The 20,221-nt window shown below is 49.4% G+C and overlaps 1 protein-coding gene across 1 annotated transcript; it reads left to right on the top strand.

The window, feature by feature from the left end:
* Positions 1 to 992: 992 nt before the first annotated feature.
* On the top strand, positions 993 to 17,366 carry LOC144168643 (SEC14-like protein 2). Its single transcript, XM_077697588.1, has 4 exons — positions 993 to 1,100; positions 3,210 to 3,296; positions 13,651 to 13,757; positions 17,268 to 17,366. Exons 1-4 carry the CDS (start codon positions 1,040 to 1,042, stop codon positions 17,364 to 17,366), a joined length of 354 nt encoding a protein of 117 aa, XP_077553714.1. The 5' UTR covers positions 993 to 1,039.
* The last annotated feature ends 2,855 nt before the right edge of the window (positions 17,367 to 20,221 follow it).

Below are 20,221 nucleotides of genomic sequence, written 5' to 3'. Positions count from 1 at the left end.
ATCAACTTGCTCCTGGCGAAGGTACGGAGTGGTGGTGGAATCTCAATGGCTGTCGCATCGTCCGGCATAGCTTCTACACTGCTGGAAGGCGGCAAGACGGCTCATTCGGCATTCAAACTCCCATTCAACCTTACCAAAGTAGAAACCCCTCTATGCTACATATCAAAACAGAACAGCATGAGCCAAGTGCTACAAAGTGTCGATACATAGCCACAAATGCCGCAAACGATTCAGAAATACATGATCCCTCGAGAAATCAAACTTTAGTTGAACACAATGCTAAGCTGAGCTGGATGCATAATTCCCAGAGCGCAAAAAACACGAAACACAAACTTTTTCTGAAATACAACGTTGATGAAAAGCGCTCGTATTTCCTACTGCTTGTGCTTCGTCTTTTTGTGCATTGTGAATCATGAAATTGGGTATCAAACTTCCGTACGTGACAATGAGCAAAAATGCGGCTGGCGATTATGATACTCCTTAATGTGAAATTTGTGGCCAGCTATATTGAGTCTTACGAAGCGAACACGCATCATCGCTGAGGCAACACTCACTCCTTGGTTCTCTTGACGGCAGCGATGGTGAGCCTCTGCGTAGGCAGCGCGTAGTGCGTCTCAGGAAGGTACCGCGAACTGCGTCCTAGGAAGTGGACGCGCATCATCGTCACGCGCACGCCTCCCCCTCACCCTTTCGCGAAGGGTCGCGCAGACCAGCGTCTCGTGCGGGCACAGCATACTGCCCAATACCGAACCTCTTCCCCACACTTTCTTCCGCAGTTTTCTTACTGTCTGCGCTCCCTCGGTTACAACGCCGTCACCGTGTCCGTGGCATTGCCGCCGCCAAACAGCAGTAGCGGCGGCCAAAGTGCTGCCCACTAAAACACTCGGTTATCAGAGCGGCGGGCCGCAGCTGTTGATATGCACGGCACTGCAAGATAATATTACTGTGAGCGTTGTATGTTTGGAACGGCTACACACAGTTGAATGGCTTATGGACTTTTTCACATTTTTTTTGTGCAGCTGTAAAGGCGATCACGGACATGCTTCAGATGATGGAGGACCATTTTCCAGAGTGCCTGGAGAAATGCTATAGCATTAATGGTACGAAAGAGAGAGAAACAGATGACTTTACCGATGGCTGACATGGGTTTGATTCCTTTGCGCGTGCGCGTGCGCGTGTGAGTGCGAGTGCGAGTGCGAGTGCGAGTGCGAGTGCGAGTGCGAGTGCGCGCGTGCGCGTGCGCGTGTGTGTGTGTGTGTGTGCGTGCGTGCGTCGATTTGAACTTGCCCTCGTGTTCAGTGAAAGCCTACAGAGCATTCATTTGGTGCTATTCAAGCCAATAACTGGTTCACGCAGATTCCTTCTCCTGAATATGAACTACACGTTTAAAAGGCTTCACATTTAAAAGCTTCATTCGTTAACTCAGTGATAAAGTTTCACATTTATTGTAAAACTCCAGTTAGTGATTTAAACACTATTTGGAAATATGGTGAAATCAATAGTTCCCTTGCTACAAGGCCTTTATTGGCGTAATCGAGAACAACAGACAGTAGCGGCTTGTTTTGCAATTAAAAAAAGGGTGATACTGAGGAGCATGTCTCGAAAAAACTTGCTTTGCGCCAGTGTCCTATCTGGGCACTTCCTTCATGCAGGGTCAGATTTAGTTTGCGACCGAAGCACAAAGTCAGGATGCGTACATATGGCTAAAGTTTTGAAAGTTGAAGGGCATTTATTGCTGTTTATTACTGTACAGTACAACAGTTCAGAAAATGGGTTATAAACTGTACCTCTTAGTGATGTTTTTCGTTTCGTCACGTACGCTAGCATAAGATCTCCATGCGTGCAAGGTCACCGGTTCGTTTCAAGAGAAGGGAAACCACTTTTCTAGTGGAGCCTGAAAAACTAAAACAGTCGGGTATGTGAAGTATCAGCGCCTGTTGAAATGCCCATGTGGTTAAATTATACAGAAGCCTTAAATTTTAAGAGACACGCCGGAAGCACGGTGGTTATTAAGGACATTAACGGCATACTCTGACTTTTAATTGTTGCAGTGCTGCCCAAATGACTACGCCTTTATGAATCGGAGGGGAGAATTTGCATAATTCTGAAAAATTTGCTTGGTTCAACAAAGCTCAAAGGACCAGCCAGGCAGTATAGTTATTCTACAACACTAAATCAAGATTTACGCTGCGAGCGCCACATGTTCTGCTGTTTGAGGAACCGATGATGATGATGATGTTTGGAGTTTAATGGAGTTTGAGGAACCTTGTGCATTCACGTCATTTGGTGCACGCCGTATCGTTAAAACAGCCTTTGTCCATTTGATAAAAGGTAGGTAGGAAATTTTTGTGTAATTACGATACCCTCAATGAGAGTAAATTTGACGTCCCTCCCGGCCGTTATGTACGGATGATTATCGGATGTAGCTGGTTGATGAGTGTAGGAACTCAACGAAGCAAAATAACTTATTTTCTCACTGAATATGACCCGTACTCAATATATCACGCAATTTCCCGCACAACAAATTTTGATTGTCATGAGTTTTAAAAAAAGGAGAAATGGGCTCGAAATTTCGGAGTGACGGATTAAAAATATTTACAGTTCAAGGTCTGCTTCAATAACCACGCTACATAATTTAGCGGTGAAGAAGGAGGGTAACATTTTTCGTTAGTATCTTGGCACCTACACTTTCACTGTTAGTGATGATGCGGGAAGCGTATATTAGCAATGGGATGTTGCATTCGCGTCTACCCATATTCTGGTTCTTCATCACATGTTTATCGCAAGTGATAAATAACACCACCAATCAGTGTGTTCTCTGAAGGTAGTCCTAATTACATCTATCCTACGATACGCATCAATATAGCGTACATAGTGCTTACGAGCATTGGCTCAGTGGCTAAGGCGTTGCGCTGCTGAGCACGAGGTCGCGGGTTCGATTCCCGGCCGCGGCGGCCGCTTTTCTGATGGAGGCGAAAAGCAAAAACGCCCGTGTGTACGAGATTTCGGCGCACGATAAAGATCCCCAGGTGGTCAAAATTAATCCGGAGCCCTCCACTACGACGCGCCTCATCGCCTGCGTTGCGTCGGCGCGTTAAACCCCACAATCAAATCAAAATCAAGCTTACGAGCATTTCAGGGAGCACGCGAACTGCTAAAACTCGAATTGTTTAACGGTCGACTAATTGACTTTCCAATTTCCAATGCAGCTCCCGGCTTCTTCCCAATCTTGTGGAAATTGATTCGGCCCTTCCTGACGGAGAGGACAGTGGACAAAATCAAAATTTTCGGCAAGGGTAAGAGCAAACGTCCACGGTTTTGTGGCGGTGCCTTGGTGTATGTAAAAATGCGCAGAGTGGAGTCATCACTCTCCCCAAGCGTATCGCAGCCTGCACAAACATGTGATACTGTTTCGCCAACACGAGGGTTTTGTTAGGGGCGAAGCCCCTCAGGGGCTGGGGCTGTCTGCGTCTCATTGTACATTGTACATTACATTGTACTGGTGATTTCTTGTTTGTATTTTTATTTTTACTTGTCTTTTCTTTTTCTTTTCTGATTTTTTTTATTGTCATTTTTTTCTTTCTCGTCCCGCTGTCTTGCTGCCCTGTGTGTCTATCGGGCTTTTGGGCAGGTCAAGTTGCCTGTGAGCAACTTTTTCCCAAATCGTCCGTCGTACTGTTTTTGTAAACTTTACGAGAAATAAAGTCATTCATTCATTCATTCATTCATTCATTCATTCATTCATTCATTCATGCATTCATTCATTCACTCATGTCGTCATCGTAACCGTCGTATCATGTAGTCACTGTACTAAAACACCGGGACACTCGTTTACGCCTAGCGCTAGAACGTATACCGCGTACTAAAAGAAACACCGGGACACCCGTTTACGCATCGCGCTAGAACGCTTCGTGCCTCAAAGATACGAGACTTTCACAGCAAAGCTGTATACCTCTACTCTCAAGGGATTCATCTCCTTTGGTAAAATCGCCAAGGCGCCAAGAATACACTTATACACTGCATGCTTCGCTCCTCGCCAAGTTTCACGTCAGCGGAGATGGCCCGGGATTTTGTTGCATACTCCGAGAAATTAAATCAAAGTCTGTCTGGAAACCTCTTGAGACAAAAAATTTGAAAGGCACGAAAGGCACGAAAAGCACGAAGTGTGAGGGGGGGGGGGGGGTCACAGAAACTTGGTTCTTTACAACGGGAAAACAAATGAACCCCATTCGCAAAACTACAGCGACACCCATGCCGTCATCCGAGTCGGCACCCATGGAGACATCGGAGTCGCTTCCTCCACCTGCAGCCGCGTCCTCAAGCGAGACCGCGCCTGCAGCTGCGTCGTCGATTGTGACAGCGACAGCGGAGTCTTCCGGACAGCAGGCAAACCAGAAGAGGCCCAGGCGCCGTGTCCACCAAAACTCTGGCAACATTTTTACGCTCATCGTTTCAGTTGTGGAGGCCATTCGAGTTTTCCTGGCTCCGCTTTCATCTCCGGTAGCCAAGGGCATAGGCACAATCATTGACCTTGTATTGACTCTCCTCACGCAATGGCGATAGGAGCTGTGACACCAAAAACTCTGGAAATACGGAACAAGGCCACTGTGTTTCAATGGAACGCATGCGGTCTTCGGAGCCGCCTTCCGGACTTCCGACGGTTCATACAGCAACACCGCTTTCCAATTATCGCAATATCAGAGACGCGGTTACGCACAAACATTCGGCTGTCTGGCTACACTGTTTTGCAGTCTAGAACAGGTGAGGCTCTTTCACGAGTTCTGATCGCGATCAGGAACGACCTGACGTACATGGAGCATACCTTGCCTCCAGACGACACAAACGAGTACGTCACAGCGACTATTAAAAGTTCTGCGCACCAGTTTACCCTTATAGCGGCATACATTCCACCTGATGCTGCATTTAACGTGGATAGGCTCCAGCACATTGTACGCACGACACCGGCACCGCACGTGCTAACTGGAGATTTTAACGCGCACCATCCCTCCTGGGGCAGCATTAAGACCACAATTAGAGGCAGGCGCCTCTTCGATGCGGCATGCCGTAACGGCTTGGCTGTCATTAATACCGGCGAACCCACGTTCAGCCGAGGCGCAGTATCGAGCACACTAGATGTCACCATGGTCTCCCTCGGACTGTCACGTAGGGCCCAGTGGTACGTCGACATCGAGTCACATGGGAGCGATCACCTGCCTACATATATCTTGCTGGATGGTCTCTGTGGAGGGCCCTTCAATCAAGAAATTCGTTGCCTGGATTGGTCTCTGTATTCTGCTCTTATTGAGGAGCTCGATGGGAATTTTGAATCGTACAGCGACCTAATAGACGCCATGACACGGGCGAGAAGCTCCTGTATGAAGTTTTTCCGTCTACCCTCGAGGTTCTCTGTGGCCGATGCGGAGTACCAAAGGCTCCGCGCGGTGCGTCGCAGGGCTGAAAGGCGTGCTCGCAAAACACGAACATCTGAAGATATGCAAGCCGCTAGACGAGCACAAAGGCACGTACAGCGACATATGAAGAAACTGGCTAAGCGGGAATGGCAGTCGTTCTGCTCAAAATTAGACCCCCGAAAACCTCTTACGAGAATTTGGAGCCTAGTACGCAGCCTACGGGCACCACCTACTGCTCTGCATCCTTTCCTCTGTATCGCTTTGCGACAGAACCGCCGGGATCTAGACGTCGCCGAAGATTTCTGCGCCAAGGTCACAGCCTTGTCGGCTCCAGTCTTACCTGCCAGATTGACCGATGTCTCTCCGCCCTCTGCAAGTGTGACCGTCCTGGACAAGCCATTTACAATGGCAGAACTATTTGCTGCCTTGTCTTCCGTAAACAAGGCTTCTGCACCGGGCCCAGATGGCATAAGCTATGCAGCTTTGTCACACCTTGGAGACAAAGCTAAGCGCTTCCTTCTCGGCACATACAACCACAGCTGGGAAACGGGCCGCCTCGAACCGGGCTGGAAGCGCGGTCGCCTTGTTCCCGTGCTCAAACCCGGCAAAATCCCTACGGAAATTGAGTCTTACCGCCCCATTGCACTCCTGAGCTGCGTGGGGAAGCTGATGGAGAAGATGGTCCTTGCTCGCCTAGACTGGGACTTGACAGAGCGGAACGTGTATGCCCCACAGATGACTGGATTCAGACAGTCCCGCAGCAGCATCGACAACGTGCTTGCCCTTGTTAATGACGTTAAGAGTGCGAAAGCCCAGCGTCGCATCACTCTAGCAGTGTTCATTGACATTAAAGCAGCCTTTGACTGTGTGGCACATGAGGCAATAAGATCTGCATTGGAGTCGGTAGGCATTGGAGGTCGCATGTATGCGTGGATATCCGATTATCTGTCTGACAGATCCGTCTTTATGTCCACGAAAGACGGCGAAACAGCCCCTCACAATGTCACGCGAGGTGTGCCACAGGGCGGCATTTTAAGCCCAACCATCTTTAATATCAGCCTCATTGGAATTGAGAAGTGCGTGCCACACACTGTCGAAATATCGCTCTATGCTGACGATATCTGCATCTGGAGCTCTGGCCGCAACAGGCGAGTTTTACAAGCTCGCCTTCAAAAAGCCATCAATTCTATAGCGGACTTTTTGACGAGACGTGGCCTCGAAATCTCGGCTAGGAAATGTGCGGCAATAGCCTTCACCAGGCGTGATGTCTCCCGCTATCATCTTTCAGCGGCAGGGGTCCCCATACCCTTTGTGGACTCACACCGATTCCTGGGCGTAACACTTGACAGGTCGATGACGTGGCCCCCCCACGTTCGTCTCCTGAAGGAGAAACTGGGCTCCTTTGCTCAGGTGCTACGCATGCTGACCAGCGGCTCAGGAGGTTGTTCTGCTGGGCCCCTTCTACGTCTCTACACGGCACTCTGTGAAGGACTGCTCCGATACAGCCTCCCAGTACTCGGCCCTCTTTCCAAGTCCAACACAAGGCTGTTAGAAAGTATGCAGGCCCGAGCTCTGCGGTTTTGCCTGGGTCTTCCGAAGACAACTTCTACGCTGGGGACCATACGAGAGTCTAGGCGCTTCTTACCCAGTGTACTGGTGAAAGAGGAGCAGCTTCGCCTACATCTGCGGCTGGCGACTAGGGCCCACGGACATCCGCTGAGTTCTAGCTCTGCTTTGGAGGTACAAGACACTCTACCACCCTTGTGTCAGAAGTGCCCTGCGCCGCTTCATCTCCCGCCCTGGTTGTACTCCCCCTGGCGAATCGTCACCACAATACCGGGCATCAGCAGTAAATCAAGGTTGCCAATTCTAGCCCTAAAGTACTTCACTCTAGAGCACATGTGGAATTGCTACCCTAACCACAAGCATATCTACACTGATGGATCGGTGACGGCCACATCATCTGCTGTCGGAATCTGGGTTCCATCAACGCGCACCACAATTGCGGCCAGGTTAAGCCACAAAACAACGTCGACGACCTCAGAACTTGCTGCCTTGCGCTCCGCTTTGCAGTACATTCTTGGGCAAGAAGCTTCTGTGTGGGTGATTTTCACAGATTCACGGGCGGCGCTACAGCAACTAGCATCATTCCCGCGCGAGCAACTGGCCCACGAAATACACACCCTGCATACACAAGCTGCCAGAATGCTTCACGAGGTAGTGTTACAGTGGCTACCTGGACATTGTGGGGTGAATGGGAATGTGGTGGCCGACGAAACAGCTTGCGCGGCCCACACCCAATCTAGTGTCATCATCCCGATTCCTTTCTCTAGACGTGACGCCGCGACACTTGCGTACTCCGTGGCGCGGCAGTCACAACTCTCCACATGGACGGACGGGACAAAAAATTATCAGCCACTATACAGAATCGATCCCGCCTGCACTTTTCGAATGCCGTGTGGCCTGGGAAAGCGCGACGAAGGAGTCGTTCACCGCATTCGCCTCAATGTCGCTTTTACCAGCCACTACCTGCACAAGACGCGCCGAGTTGCCTCCCCTCACTGTCAAGTATGCAGTGTCTGTGAGGACATAGAACATGTTCTGTGTGTGTGTCCCCGTTATGACACCCCGCGGCTAACCTGGAAGACAACTTTGGGACTGCGTGCTGATGCACCATTGAAGCTTTGTGACGCCATTGGTCCTTGGCACTCAGCTGCCGCGGCAACACGGAGTACACGGGCTTTGGTGTCATTTCTCCGTGACTCCGGCCTGAACGAAACTCTGTGAATGTGTGCCTTAACTTCACTTCTGTTTGTGCGCCGTGTGCGTGATCCTGCATTTGTCAGTTTGTGTGCTTATTTGCTTTTCTAGTGTCTGTGTGAGTTTTTGTGTTTTCGTTTCCCTTCACTTTCGCACATCTCACGTTCATGTGGAGTAGCAAGCCAAGCTCGCTGCCAGGCTGACTTCTCTTCATTCATTAAAGGCATTCCTCCTCCTCCAAATCGCAAATTATAAAGAAGCATTTCATTTATGAATTGTTTGATTATGAACGGTTTTCTTTTGTTTGACAAACGTTTTACATTATTTCACCTGAAGGGTTGATATGATCGTAAATACCGTTCCCTGGGATTTAAAATGAGATCGCCTGTTATTAGTCTACCCTGTTTCGATCATTCATTTTCTAAAGGAATAATCGAATGTATTACGAGTTATTCTAAAATGGGTACATCGCACACCGGGACGGTCTTTTTACGTATATGTATCATTGTGTATACTCAAGTGTCGACCTCCTTGACCAGCAACGTGGGATTCTTTGGGGATCGGCCTAATTTTTTTACCCGCTTTTTTCTGCTGGAAAGATTAGTAGTAGAGTTTATGTGTCTTCTATAAAACCGTATAAAGACTAGAACTGCGTATGGGCAAAATCTTTTTAAAAGTACCACCACCGGTTGCAAAATTCACCCCTGTCAACGGTGCTTAACGCGCAAGGAACTTGGGACCCATTTGGGGTGAAACAGAACGACGCAACCAAACCTCACAGTTTGGTTTTAATTAAAAATCCACATGCAAACATTTATTGCAAAAACAGGATAGAAGAATTGGTCTATAGAGTCATGACGTCAGGCGCGGGACTTCTAGAAGAAATAAAATAACAAATATCCTAAAAATGACTCAACAAAATATGGTCAAACTGATACTGTGTTTAGGGGCGAATAACTGAAAATAATTTATGTGCCCTCCGACTCTGTGGAGCTTCACTGGTCTGGTCCAAAAAGCGCACCAAACAAAACAGGCTTTTTTTTTTTTGTCACGCGAGATTGAGCATACTTTCGGGATAATTAGCTGAACGAAACTTGGAACTACTAGATTTTTATTCTACCGGACAAACACGGGACTGTCCGTTTATCTCCCGCGCGGTAGGCCCCTCACTACCTGTGTGACACGGCAACACACCAAAGGGGGCAGTCAGGTCGGGTCAGTCCATGAGGCGTCCAAGTTTAAAACTCCCGCCAACACAACGGGCATATGTCATCGGTGAGCGCATGAAGCCCGGCTGCGTGTCCCGCCCACCTCCTTTGACCCCCGCCCGTGCATGCATAACCGGCACTAGGGGATGTGCGCGTGCGTAAACGTGAAAGACACCAGCCAAAATGTCTCTCCAAAAGCCCTTTAGGCTGGGATATAGAAAAACACCAGCCAAATCGCCACACCGGAGCCCATGAAAACGGACACGCAGAGCAGTATTTCATTGGTGCGAAAAATGTCCCCACTAGCCCGATTTATCCACGCGCGCTATGTGTGAAAACCGGGGCACACACAGCTTCGCTGCAAAAATGTACATGTGTGTGGTGTTACTATGATGGTCGTGTCTGCGAAGAGACAGGCGCAGAAGGCACCAATTAACGCCATCAGCCATATATATTCGTAAGGCGCCGCTTAAGTATGCACGCAAGTTTTCTTGTCGCGCGTTCTGTTGCGGACCCGCAGCGTTGAAAGCAATGAGCCTGAAAAAGAAGCTGGGAAAAGCTAAAAATGCTACGCACGATAGGACAATGCTACAATAAAAAGTCGCAGCCCAAGATTTTCTTCTGTACAAAGGCTTAAAGAGGAAGGAATTTCAGCATGTCACGTGGTTTGGATTAGCGGCGTACGGAACAGCGCCTGGGGAAAGTGTCAGAGCCTTAGTGGCGACGCATGAAACAAAAGTGAGGGGGAGGCAGGGAGAGAGATGACGCCATAGCCGCGCGTGCCGCGCCCCTCCTCACCCTTCGCCAGACGCTCCTTTCCGTTTTCTTTCTGCCGTCACTGCTGCGTTCGCTCACTCGGTTAGGGGGACATAAATGCCGGCGCCGCGAAACCAAGGTAACGGCTGCCAGAGGGCTGCGCCCGAAAAGACAAGTTCAAAATGACGCAGAAAGGCTCCAGTACGTGCGAGATGAAAGCAAGCACAAAAAGGTCAGGAATCCCACTGGTACCAGGAGAAGGCACGCGAGCACTGCGAAGGCACGAACATTGAACTCTATTGAACAAACTTCTTTTCCATTCATCAAGAGAGGAGTGAGACAGGGAGGGGAAGAGAGTGAGGGGTGGTAGCAACAAGTGGATAACGGCGCCACAGCCCCTCTGGCGAATTACTGCTTTTACGCGGAGTGGAACCGCTTTAAATTTTTCATACCAAATTTTACACCATTCGTGCCGACGCCAAGGCCATTTCAGATCCCCTTCCAATGAGGTTTTTGCCTTAATCCCCACCACTCACTTCGCCCATTGTTGTTCCCCACGCGCGTGGCATTCCAGGGTGGTTACGTTGGCATTCGGTGCTTCCTATAAGTATACCCGCCGCGGTGGCTCAGTGGCTGAGGCATTGCGTTCCTGAGCACGAGGGCGCGGGTTCGATTCCCGGCCGCGGCGGCCGCTTGTCTGATGGAGGCGAAAAGCAAAAACGCCTGTCTGTACGAGATTTCGGCGCACGTTAAATATCCTCAGGGGGTCAAAATTAATCCGGAGCCCTCCACTACGCCGCGCCTCATCGCTTGCGTTGCGTCGGCGCGTTAAACCCTCCTTCTATCCTTCAATCCTTCTATAGGTACGAAACGTGGGCGATGCACCCACGACGGCAGGTGTTAGGAATACCCCTGTACAGTCACGGACAAATGAAACGAAAACACAAAGATATAAACCAGAGCACAAAAATGGCGCGATTTTTTTCCCTTCAAGTTAAAATGACGCGTGGCTTGGTTACAAAAACAAAGTTGGGAAATGCGGCTTTCCAAGTATATTAATAGCGCGCCATTATTGGACCTCCACGAACCGTATTCTTCAATTTTGCATGCATTGGTTCATATTTTCTTGTTTGCATACGTACTATTGGCCCATGACTGTACATATTGCTTGTCCGCGTCTTACGAAAGCTCGGTGGTGACGCTTCCCACACACTATTGACGATTGGATCTGTCGTTGAAAGGCGCAGTTGGTGAATTAACATCAATTGGCGATTGCTCGAGCGTACGCCGAAGGTTGCAAGTGACAGGCCGGCCGAAACGACTGTCACCTGACAACTCACCTCACCCCCGTACATAGACATCCTACTTTCCCACGTGCTAATATGTTCACAGGGAAGAAAAAAAATTATTTATAAAGTAAACATTAGGTCGGTGTCACATAACATTGAACGAGCCAAACAAATATGGGTGTGTGTAACAGACAATTATGCACCAAAAATACGAATTCTTGGATTAGTTGAGGCAGAAAACACGGGAAACGGAAGGAACTGGTGACGCGTAGGTCAGCTAAAACGAACACAAGCTGATTTTTCCTTCAGTGGCTAGAATAGTTGAAGATTGGTTAAAATACCGGAAAGGTGCGCGCAGTCATAAAGCTGTGGTCGACCAGGCTTTAGAATTATGCGCAATTGTTCCAGTCGTATGGCTTAGCAGGTGCTGCTGTTTTGGGTTTCTCAATGAGGAGCATAATTCTGGGGGCCCCCTTAACGATAACAAAACAGCAGCGTGGATTAGGAACAAACTCGGGATGAAGATATTGCCGCGAACCATACATTGGGTTTGTTTATTTGGGTTTTGCTTTTACCGACCGGCTGCGCCGGTCTGTGTTATCTCTGCGCCAAGGGCGGCGCAGAGACCGCCGCTCTTCCGAGGGGGACTGCACAAGAAGTGGCGAAGTTCTTTATAAGCCAAGTTGTGCTGCGACATGGAGCCCCGGAAGTCCTTATCACAGACCGCGGAACTGCATTTACTGCGGAGCTGATGCAAGGAGTATTACGCTACAGCAACACGGATCACCGAAGAACGACGGCGTACCACCCCCAAACGAACGGACTAACAGAACGTCTGAACAAGACAATCGCAGATATGCTGTCAATGTACGTTGACGTTGAACATAAGACTTGGGACGAAGTGCTCCCGTATGTCACGTTTGCGTACAACACGGCTATCCAGGAGACGACACAGCTGACGCCGTTCGAGCTTGTCTACGGTAGAAGGCCGACTACGATTCTCGACGCCATGCTTCCGCACGTAGAAGACGACGACCTCAACGCCGACGTCCACGGATATCTTCACCGTGCGGAGGAGGCCCGCCAGCTCGCTCGAGTTCGTATAACGGACCAGCAGCTGGTGGATGCGGGCCGCTACAACCTCCGACGCCGAGACGCCGAGTACCAACCAGGGGATCGTGTGTGGGTTTGGACTCCCATCCGACGACGCGGACTCAGTGAGAAGCTCCTGCGACGGTATTTCGGACTCTACCAGATTCTACGATGTGTTGGCCAACTTACCTACGAAGTGATCCCCGATGGTGACTCCGGCACATCACGACAACGCACGCGGCCTGAAGTCGTCCACGTGGTTCGCTTAAAACCTTTCTACGGACGATGACGAACTTTTATTGTCATTTGTTCGAACTGTCGCTTATGTTAGCATCGGGTCGATGCACTCTTAGAGGGGGGATAATGCCGCGAACCATACATTGGGTTTGTTTATTTGTGTTTTGCTTTTACCGCCCGGCTGCGCCGGTCTGTGTCATCTCTGCGCCAAGGGAAGCGCGTGTTCCATTCTTTCTTTCTGTGCCGCATGTATTATCTGTTGTGATAGGGAGAGCATTCCGATCTAACGTGAACAGCACAGAATAATCTTCTTGGATCTACTATGTTCTCGATGTGAATCGACGTTTCGAGAACCACGCGCGCCGAAAGATAAAAAGCCTGCAGTGCGGACGCCGGGGCATTCGATTCGACGACACTCGCCTGTGCAAGTCACTTTGTTGACCGCTGCTTCTCCGCCTCTGTATTCTTTTGAGTTGTTAGGGGAGCACAAGTTCGCTCCAATAAACGTGTTTCTCATTCAAGACAACTGCTTCGTCCTTGTCTTCGTGACAATATTATCGGTCGACCTAAGTGAACGAAGTGTGGTTGGGCAGTTATGTAATATTGATGTCGGACATCAGGTGGACCATCCGCTTAACGGAATGGCTACCAAGGGACCATAAATGAAGTAGGGGCAGACCAAGGACTGGATGGAAAGACGAACTTAAAAAATTCGGGGGCGAAAACAATGGCCTAGGCAAGCTCACGATAGAAGTGACTGGAAATTTTCGGGAGAGGCCCTCACCATGCATAATCATCATCATCATTATTATTCATAAAGAGGGGGTGCTGAGGGAGAATGTATGGGGGATTACACGAACAAGATGCTGAAGATGATGATGATGATTGACGCTGCAGATGGCTGGAGAGAGAAACTCCTTGACCTCATGGACCCAGCCCTACTTCCAGCACATTACGGTGGAGACATGATGGGGCCCGACAACGACGCTCGCTGCCGGCATAAGGTCAGTGCTGTCTGTACACGTGGCCAGGCACTACCGGGAGAAATGAGCAAAGCGCTGGTTGCTACGTTCCGAAGAAAACCTGCTGAAGTGTTCCCCACAGCATTATAATACTGTGATGTGGCAGCAGGGGATATATCACAGCAAAGCTGTATCCCTCTACCCCGCAACAGTTTCATCGCCGTGGGCAAAAATGATCTTCGTGGCCAAATACACCAAGGCGCCAAGGCTCAAACGCCGATCGCATGCTTCAGGCTATTCCGACATGCATCATAGAGCTCAGACGTCGTTTAAAGAAACCACAAAACAAGCATCGAAACCTGATTATGGGGACAAAGCACCTGTGAACCATGTGTTCCTGTTAAAGGTTATGTTTTCAGATTATCTTTGTAAACTAGGAAGGACTAGTGTCAACGAATGGAGGAGTTCTTGCCGAAGACGCCGAGCTCATGCGTCAGACTAGCAAGGACCCAGTGATTGCCGCCAGAGAAGCAGAGCGTAGCGTCAGTAGATAAGGTATTAGAGCACCGCCACTGAGGCACACGAGTCAACAGCGGCAGACAAAAAATTCCCGCATCTACGGCTTCACCGTTAACTTTGACCGGGTCGTTTCTTAGCACCACTACTGAACATGCAGCAAAACAGCGTCTTTGGATATACTTCTGCTGCTGGAAGGCTGTTACATGCGTTATCTTTGATTCGCAGTCGGAACGACGTCAGTCACACGCAGCCGCCGAGCAGGGAGTTCAAGATAAGCCTAACAGAGGTGACCGACTAAAACACAAAAAACAACAAAGTGGCGCCGCGAATGAACCGTCGCAGTGTAAACAAATGTCACGGAATGCGAACTGACCCATGATCATGGCGGTGGCATGGAACAATAAGAGAAAAGAGTTCCGACACCCTGCACCCTTCTCTACTGACACTAGCAGAGCGCAAGCGAAAAGCGCGCCGAGACGACGAGAAACATTTCATACCCTCCTCCTTAACCATCGTAGTGGTATACAACAACTTTGCTGGACATCCACTTTCGCAGGGCGGGATGGCGACCAATTTTTTACGAGCTGTGCATCATCCTTGTCATCACCATCACCATCAACAACAGCCTAGTCAGGTACACTGCAGGATGAAGGCTTCACATTGGCGATTGTGTATAAGAAAAGCGGCGGCAGCTGAGTCAGCTGTAAGGTGACAGAACAGCCTGGACCAGAACCCCTCCTAGAGCCACGCATTACCGATTTTGCGGGTAAACCGGAACGCAGAGGCATGCGGTGGGCCGATGTGGCCAATCTCCACTAGTTCCCTCTATCCTGCACCTTTTCATAATCGGTAGGGGGCGTTAGCGAGCACCGCCCTGGGCGACCAGCTTCGGCTGGCCCAAAGGGCTGTCGATGCCGCCCGCGCTCTAGGGGTCTTGTATCTTGGACTGCGGACGCCTGCCTAAATCACCAAACCAAGCCCATCTCTTGTTAATTCAATAAACGTTTCTCTTCCTCTTCTCTCCTTTCCTCTTCCAAGGCTATGCGCTATGCAGTGTCGAGTACCCGTAGGGAGGAAATCTCCACAGCTGATTAACAGGCTAATGTCGGCGGAAGGACTAGATACCCTTATATTGAGCCTCGGCGCCGTCCCAGTGCAAACTACGGAACAAGCTCAGGGGCAGGCTGGGTCGCATTGTGGTAGGGGTTTGGGCGTAGGACATGAACAAGTTGCGACGTTAGATGCAGTGACGATGTAGAGAGCGTGGGGGGACCCATTTCATAGGCCACAGTAGTAGCCATGCCTGTGATGTTGTAAGGGCCAGTGAAATGGGACAAACGTGTTTCGTGGAACCCAACGGGACAGAACTAAGAACTAAGAGAGGTACACAGTGTAGAGGTGGTGCTGGCAGTGACACTTGTGGCTTGCGTACCTGTGGTGTCATCGTCCAAGGACCAATGGTATCGCGTGCATATTCGGCAGTCGGCGTCGTAGAGTCAGGCAGCGATGTGCCCAACGCGAAGTAGCTTCATGGCCAAAAAACCGAAATAAATGACGGTAGCCGGTGGTGTCAATGCGGGATTAATTTTTAGATGCGACGCTCAGAGCATCTCTTGTCGGCGACCCTGTCCTTCCTGCGTGCGTCCGTTGTCCGCAGCCACTCTCCACCTCTCCTCTCCGATAGCGAACTCTTTCGCGAGGGGCATTGGATTGGCTTGGCTTGGATTTGGATTTGGATTGCGCCATAGCCGCGGCACTCTCTCTCTCCGCGGTCTCCTCTCCTTTGGGCGCGCTGCGCATATAACCGGTCTGCCGCTCTCCGGCGGCCTTTTGGTTGACGGTTGCTCTCCGCTTGCGCTTCAACCCCCCTCAGCGTCGCATCACACCAGGGTTCCCGCGAGGGGAGGTGGGCGTAATTTTTTGAAAAAAGTAATGTAAGGTTGGGGAACGTCATTAATGTTGGTCGGTGTGCACGTACATAACGAGCATATCCATGAGCGTTCCTTCAAACGGATGCTGGAACACGGAGTATGTATGTACAACGACCGTTCTGAAATACCAGCTGCTGGTATGTCCACATATTCAGCCCAAACGGGACCTCGGGATATTTTAAGTAAAAAGGAATTGCGTAAGTGCGATGCCGTTATTTTTTATTGGGAATACATTCCGGATTGAGTTTTCTGAAGCGAATAATAAAAAAGAAAGTTAAAAACGGTGTTAACTACAAGTGAGATAAACGCATGCACTCAAACAAAGTATACGGCTCGAGCTGTTTCAAGAACAAAGGAAACGAATATCCCAACAGATGGAGCGCAAGCAGGGCGAAGAGGGAACATTGAACGGATATGGGCAAAGCTTGATTGCATTCAGTGTGAGAGCAGCGAGAGGGTGAGGTAAAGGCATAAGGGATGGGAGGGGGAAAAAGAGAGGGTTTCAGGCGGCAGGGGCGACAGAAGAAAATCAGCTTTCAACGACACTTGTAGCGAAACAAGATGTGCAGCTATATTTTAATTAAAGAAAAGCGTATATGGCTCCGGTTCCGTGTAATATTCATGTCTGCGATTAAAGGTTCGGAAGCTCGACGTGTCGCCACCAACGTTCCCCTCCGTTCAAAACATGATTTCGGCCTTAGTTTTATGCGTCTCATCTCATAGATGTGCATCTTGTGTAGGTCAGTAAATAATAGGCACGACTTTCAAGATCGAATATTGACTTAGAACTCAAGCTTATGCACCTCACCATTTGGGTAAGCATTTTGACTGGGCTAGTTATCAAATTAAATAGCCAGCATTTTCGAGATCACTAAAGTAAAGATAAAAGTGTTTGCGTGTACGTGTGTGTCTTTCTTCGGAATTATCGCCGTCAATGCTTTAGCAAAATAAAATTCGCGCACAGCTTTAATTTCAAATAAATTGTCACCACTATGTCGTGTGCTATAAAATTTCGCTGGTCACCCCCCTTTACAGAGTGGAACGGCTCAGGATTTCTTGCCGTCTCCCTTATGTCGAGCGCTCACGCTTTTGACGTCTGCAGATAAACTACGGCGGCCAGTTCGAGGAGGGAGCGGAGAAGCCGGCGTCTGTGTTCAGCGATGACGAGGCCCAGCAACGGAACATAGGCGCCGTGCGGTGAACAGAGGGCGACACTGAGCCGCGACACCCACCGCCGCCATCGGGGAATAAGAAAAATACTGTGTCGGCCGCCGCTCTCCAGCGTGCTCGTGTTTCGATTGCGCTCCTGTTTGGCGGCACCGGATTAAATGTAGTATACGCAATGTTTAACTTTTATAGTAACTAAAACATACTGCAGTAATTCTACCGCACCGGGCTATAGACTGAAGGTCGGAACTGTTGACTACGCGTACGGAGGAGGGGGGCAAGCGATATTGACTTCCCAGTGCCACGCACAGCCAGAACGCAGGTGGAGCATTTCGTGCGCACGTTTTCACGTTTCCACATAATTTTTTTTCAGTGAATTTGTTTTTCTGCTAGAAAGGACTAATTAATTAACTGTTCACAGCATTAGAGAGAAGCCGTTTTGTTCGCATACTTGAAATCGGACCGCCGTGGTTTTGCGAGTACGGTGCTCCGTCTCACAGGATCGATTGTTTGGGTGTAGTGCGGTCTGTACGCTGCGCTACGTGCTAGTAGCATTGACTTCAAAGCAAGTATAATTACCTTAAATACGTGCGCTTAAATGTGTATCACGCGGGTGCGAAGCATCGAGTACTGCGAACCAACTGGCGGCGATTGCCGATTGATTGATTGTGCGGTTCAACCCGCCGACGCCAGACAGGCGATGAGGCGCGCTGCAGTGGAGGGATCGGGATTAATTTTGACTACCTGGGGATCTTTCACGTGGTCGGAACCTCGAACACACGGGCGTTTTCACTTTTCGCCTCTATCGGAAAAGCGGCCCCTGCGGCCGGGAAACGAACCTGACGACGATTTTCAATTTCACGGCTTGAATTATCGCCAAACATTCCCAGAATGCGTCCTGCTCTTCGCCCCTGACAGTTTGTTTCCGCTGGTGCCAGTTCGTCCCACCCCAACATCACGGAGCGAGCACGTTTTCTTGCTCCGCGTACGAGGTCAAGCAGTATCGCCTCATGAGCGAAAGGAAGACTCAACCTCTGTGCCTTCCGTCTCCTTTTCCGTGAATAGATTCACAACGTACACGGGTTTCGCTGCAATCCCGCCAGGAAATGCCCATGAAAGATTTAAAACTACTTCTTCATTTTCACGAGGTATGCTGGGACTCCAAATATTGGAATCATCATAAACTCCGTTTATTTTTATTGTTCTCTGAAGTTGCTGTTGTGAGCCCCGTTAAAACAACTTTGTTTTATTGAAAAGCATTTTTTTGCAGCGCGAAAATCCCACATCCCAGCCGAAAAAACCATTGGCCGACCTATTGGCGTTCCAATTGGTCGGCCAATTGGTCGACCAATTGGTCGGCCAATAATGTTTTAGGCACCCATTGGCGTACCCATTGGCCGTCCAATTAGGCGACCTATTGGCCGACCCATTGGAACGCCAATAGGTCTTCCCATTGGCCGCCAACTTGTTGCACTTTTAGTTGGTTCATCCCACTGCCGCAGCCACTCCATCTGAGCTGCCGCTGCAGCGCGCTGGTTGTATCACAAATACAAGAACTCTTGGAATGAATGAATATCTTTATTGCTCTGTTTGTATACACAGCATGCAGACAGTTCGTCGTTTAAGCAATTTTTCACAGGCCATTGTCCATGCCGCGCTCCGCTCGCCGCAGGCTGGCTGGACCTTCACAAAGTGAGTGGCAAAAGCGAACAATGGGTTAACTTTATAATAAACCGCAGTTTCGCGCATTAAAACAACAAGGCACTGAAATGTTGCGTGGCGTGAGCTCACCTCTTCAACAACGTCCCGTGCATGGCGAACTGCGTTGCGCGGCGATGTCGTGAACTTGTCAATCGTAACATGAACAGCCCTGAAATATATTTAGGCAGACAAATTAATTCTTAATAACACCGCTCATGCTATGAGGAGTGAAAATGGCAAGGAAAACACATATAAACAGTATACTCACATAAACAGAGACACGCTTCCTTCGGTGCGAGGCTTAGCGGCGTTCAGCGTAAAGATGCATCTTGAAACACACTGCTATGGGTGTGCGACATCATCGTCGCCACTTCTCCCTTCTCACACTCTTGCGGACCACCTGAAATTTCCAATGCAGTCAGAGAAGACTGCGTGTGCAACCGACCAACACGCCTACAACGCCTACAACCTACACCGCCAACACCACGTTGAATACAACTTGTCCACTGTCCGTCTATGGATTGGATTCGATTGGATTGGATCAGGGTTTTATTTCAAAACAATTTTGCTACTCTTGTCGGAAAGTTTTCATTAGTGTTTGTTTGTTATGTTTTTTTAAGGACTTTATCTTGAATTGCTGATTGTAATATCAAAATTAATTGCCTCATAAATATACATTTGTAAAGGTTGAAGTTCTGAACATTTCTGAAGGTTTCAAATTAGGCAGCGTCTCCTGCCACGCGCGTGGCACCAGCCACGCCCCCCTGGCAACGGCTGCTGCCACGCGTGACGTCACAACATTAATAATTGTCATTATTTTGTGTAGTGTAGTCCTAAATACACATTTTTTTTTTATTTGCAGTACAAAATAACGCACCATTGAACTGCTAAAACTTTTCTAACAAACAATTTTTGTTCTTGCGGGAGCAGCCGGCGATGCTGCTGCTGCTGCCAGCTGCCGTATCGCGTACATGGAGTCGCGAATCCGGAAGCGTGACGAAGCTCCGATTTTCTCGGGCCGACAGGTGTCTTCGATTTTACTGCACTCGCTGCACTCATTCAGGTAGTGCAGCACTCGTCTCTTCGATTTTCGAGTGCAGCGCGCGGCGCCTGCACTTTTCTCTTCGATTTACCGACGGTGCAGGGAGTGCAGGATGAGTTCACGCTTTCCCTGCACCTCCCAGGGAG

The sequence above is a fragment of the Haemaphysalis longicornis genome, unplaced genomic scaffold (assembly GCF_048455015.1).
Source record: "Haemaphysalis longicornis isolate Haplotype H1 unplaced genomic scaffold, Haemaphysalis longicornis Haplotype H1 scaffold_2, whole genome shotgun sequence".
Taxonomy (NCBI): Eukaryota; Metazoa; Arthropoda; class Arachnida; order Ixodida; family Ixodidae; genus Haemaphysalis; species Haemaphysalis longicornis.
The sequence above is the reverse complement of the archived record's forward strand: the minus strand, read 5'-3'. Positions and strand labels throughout refer to the sequence as shown.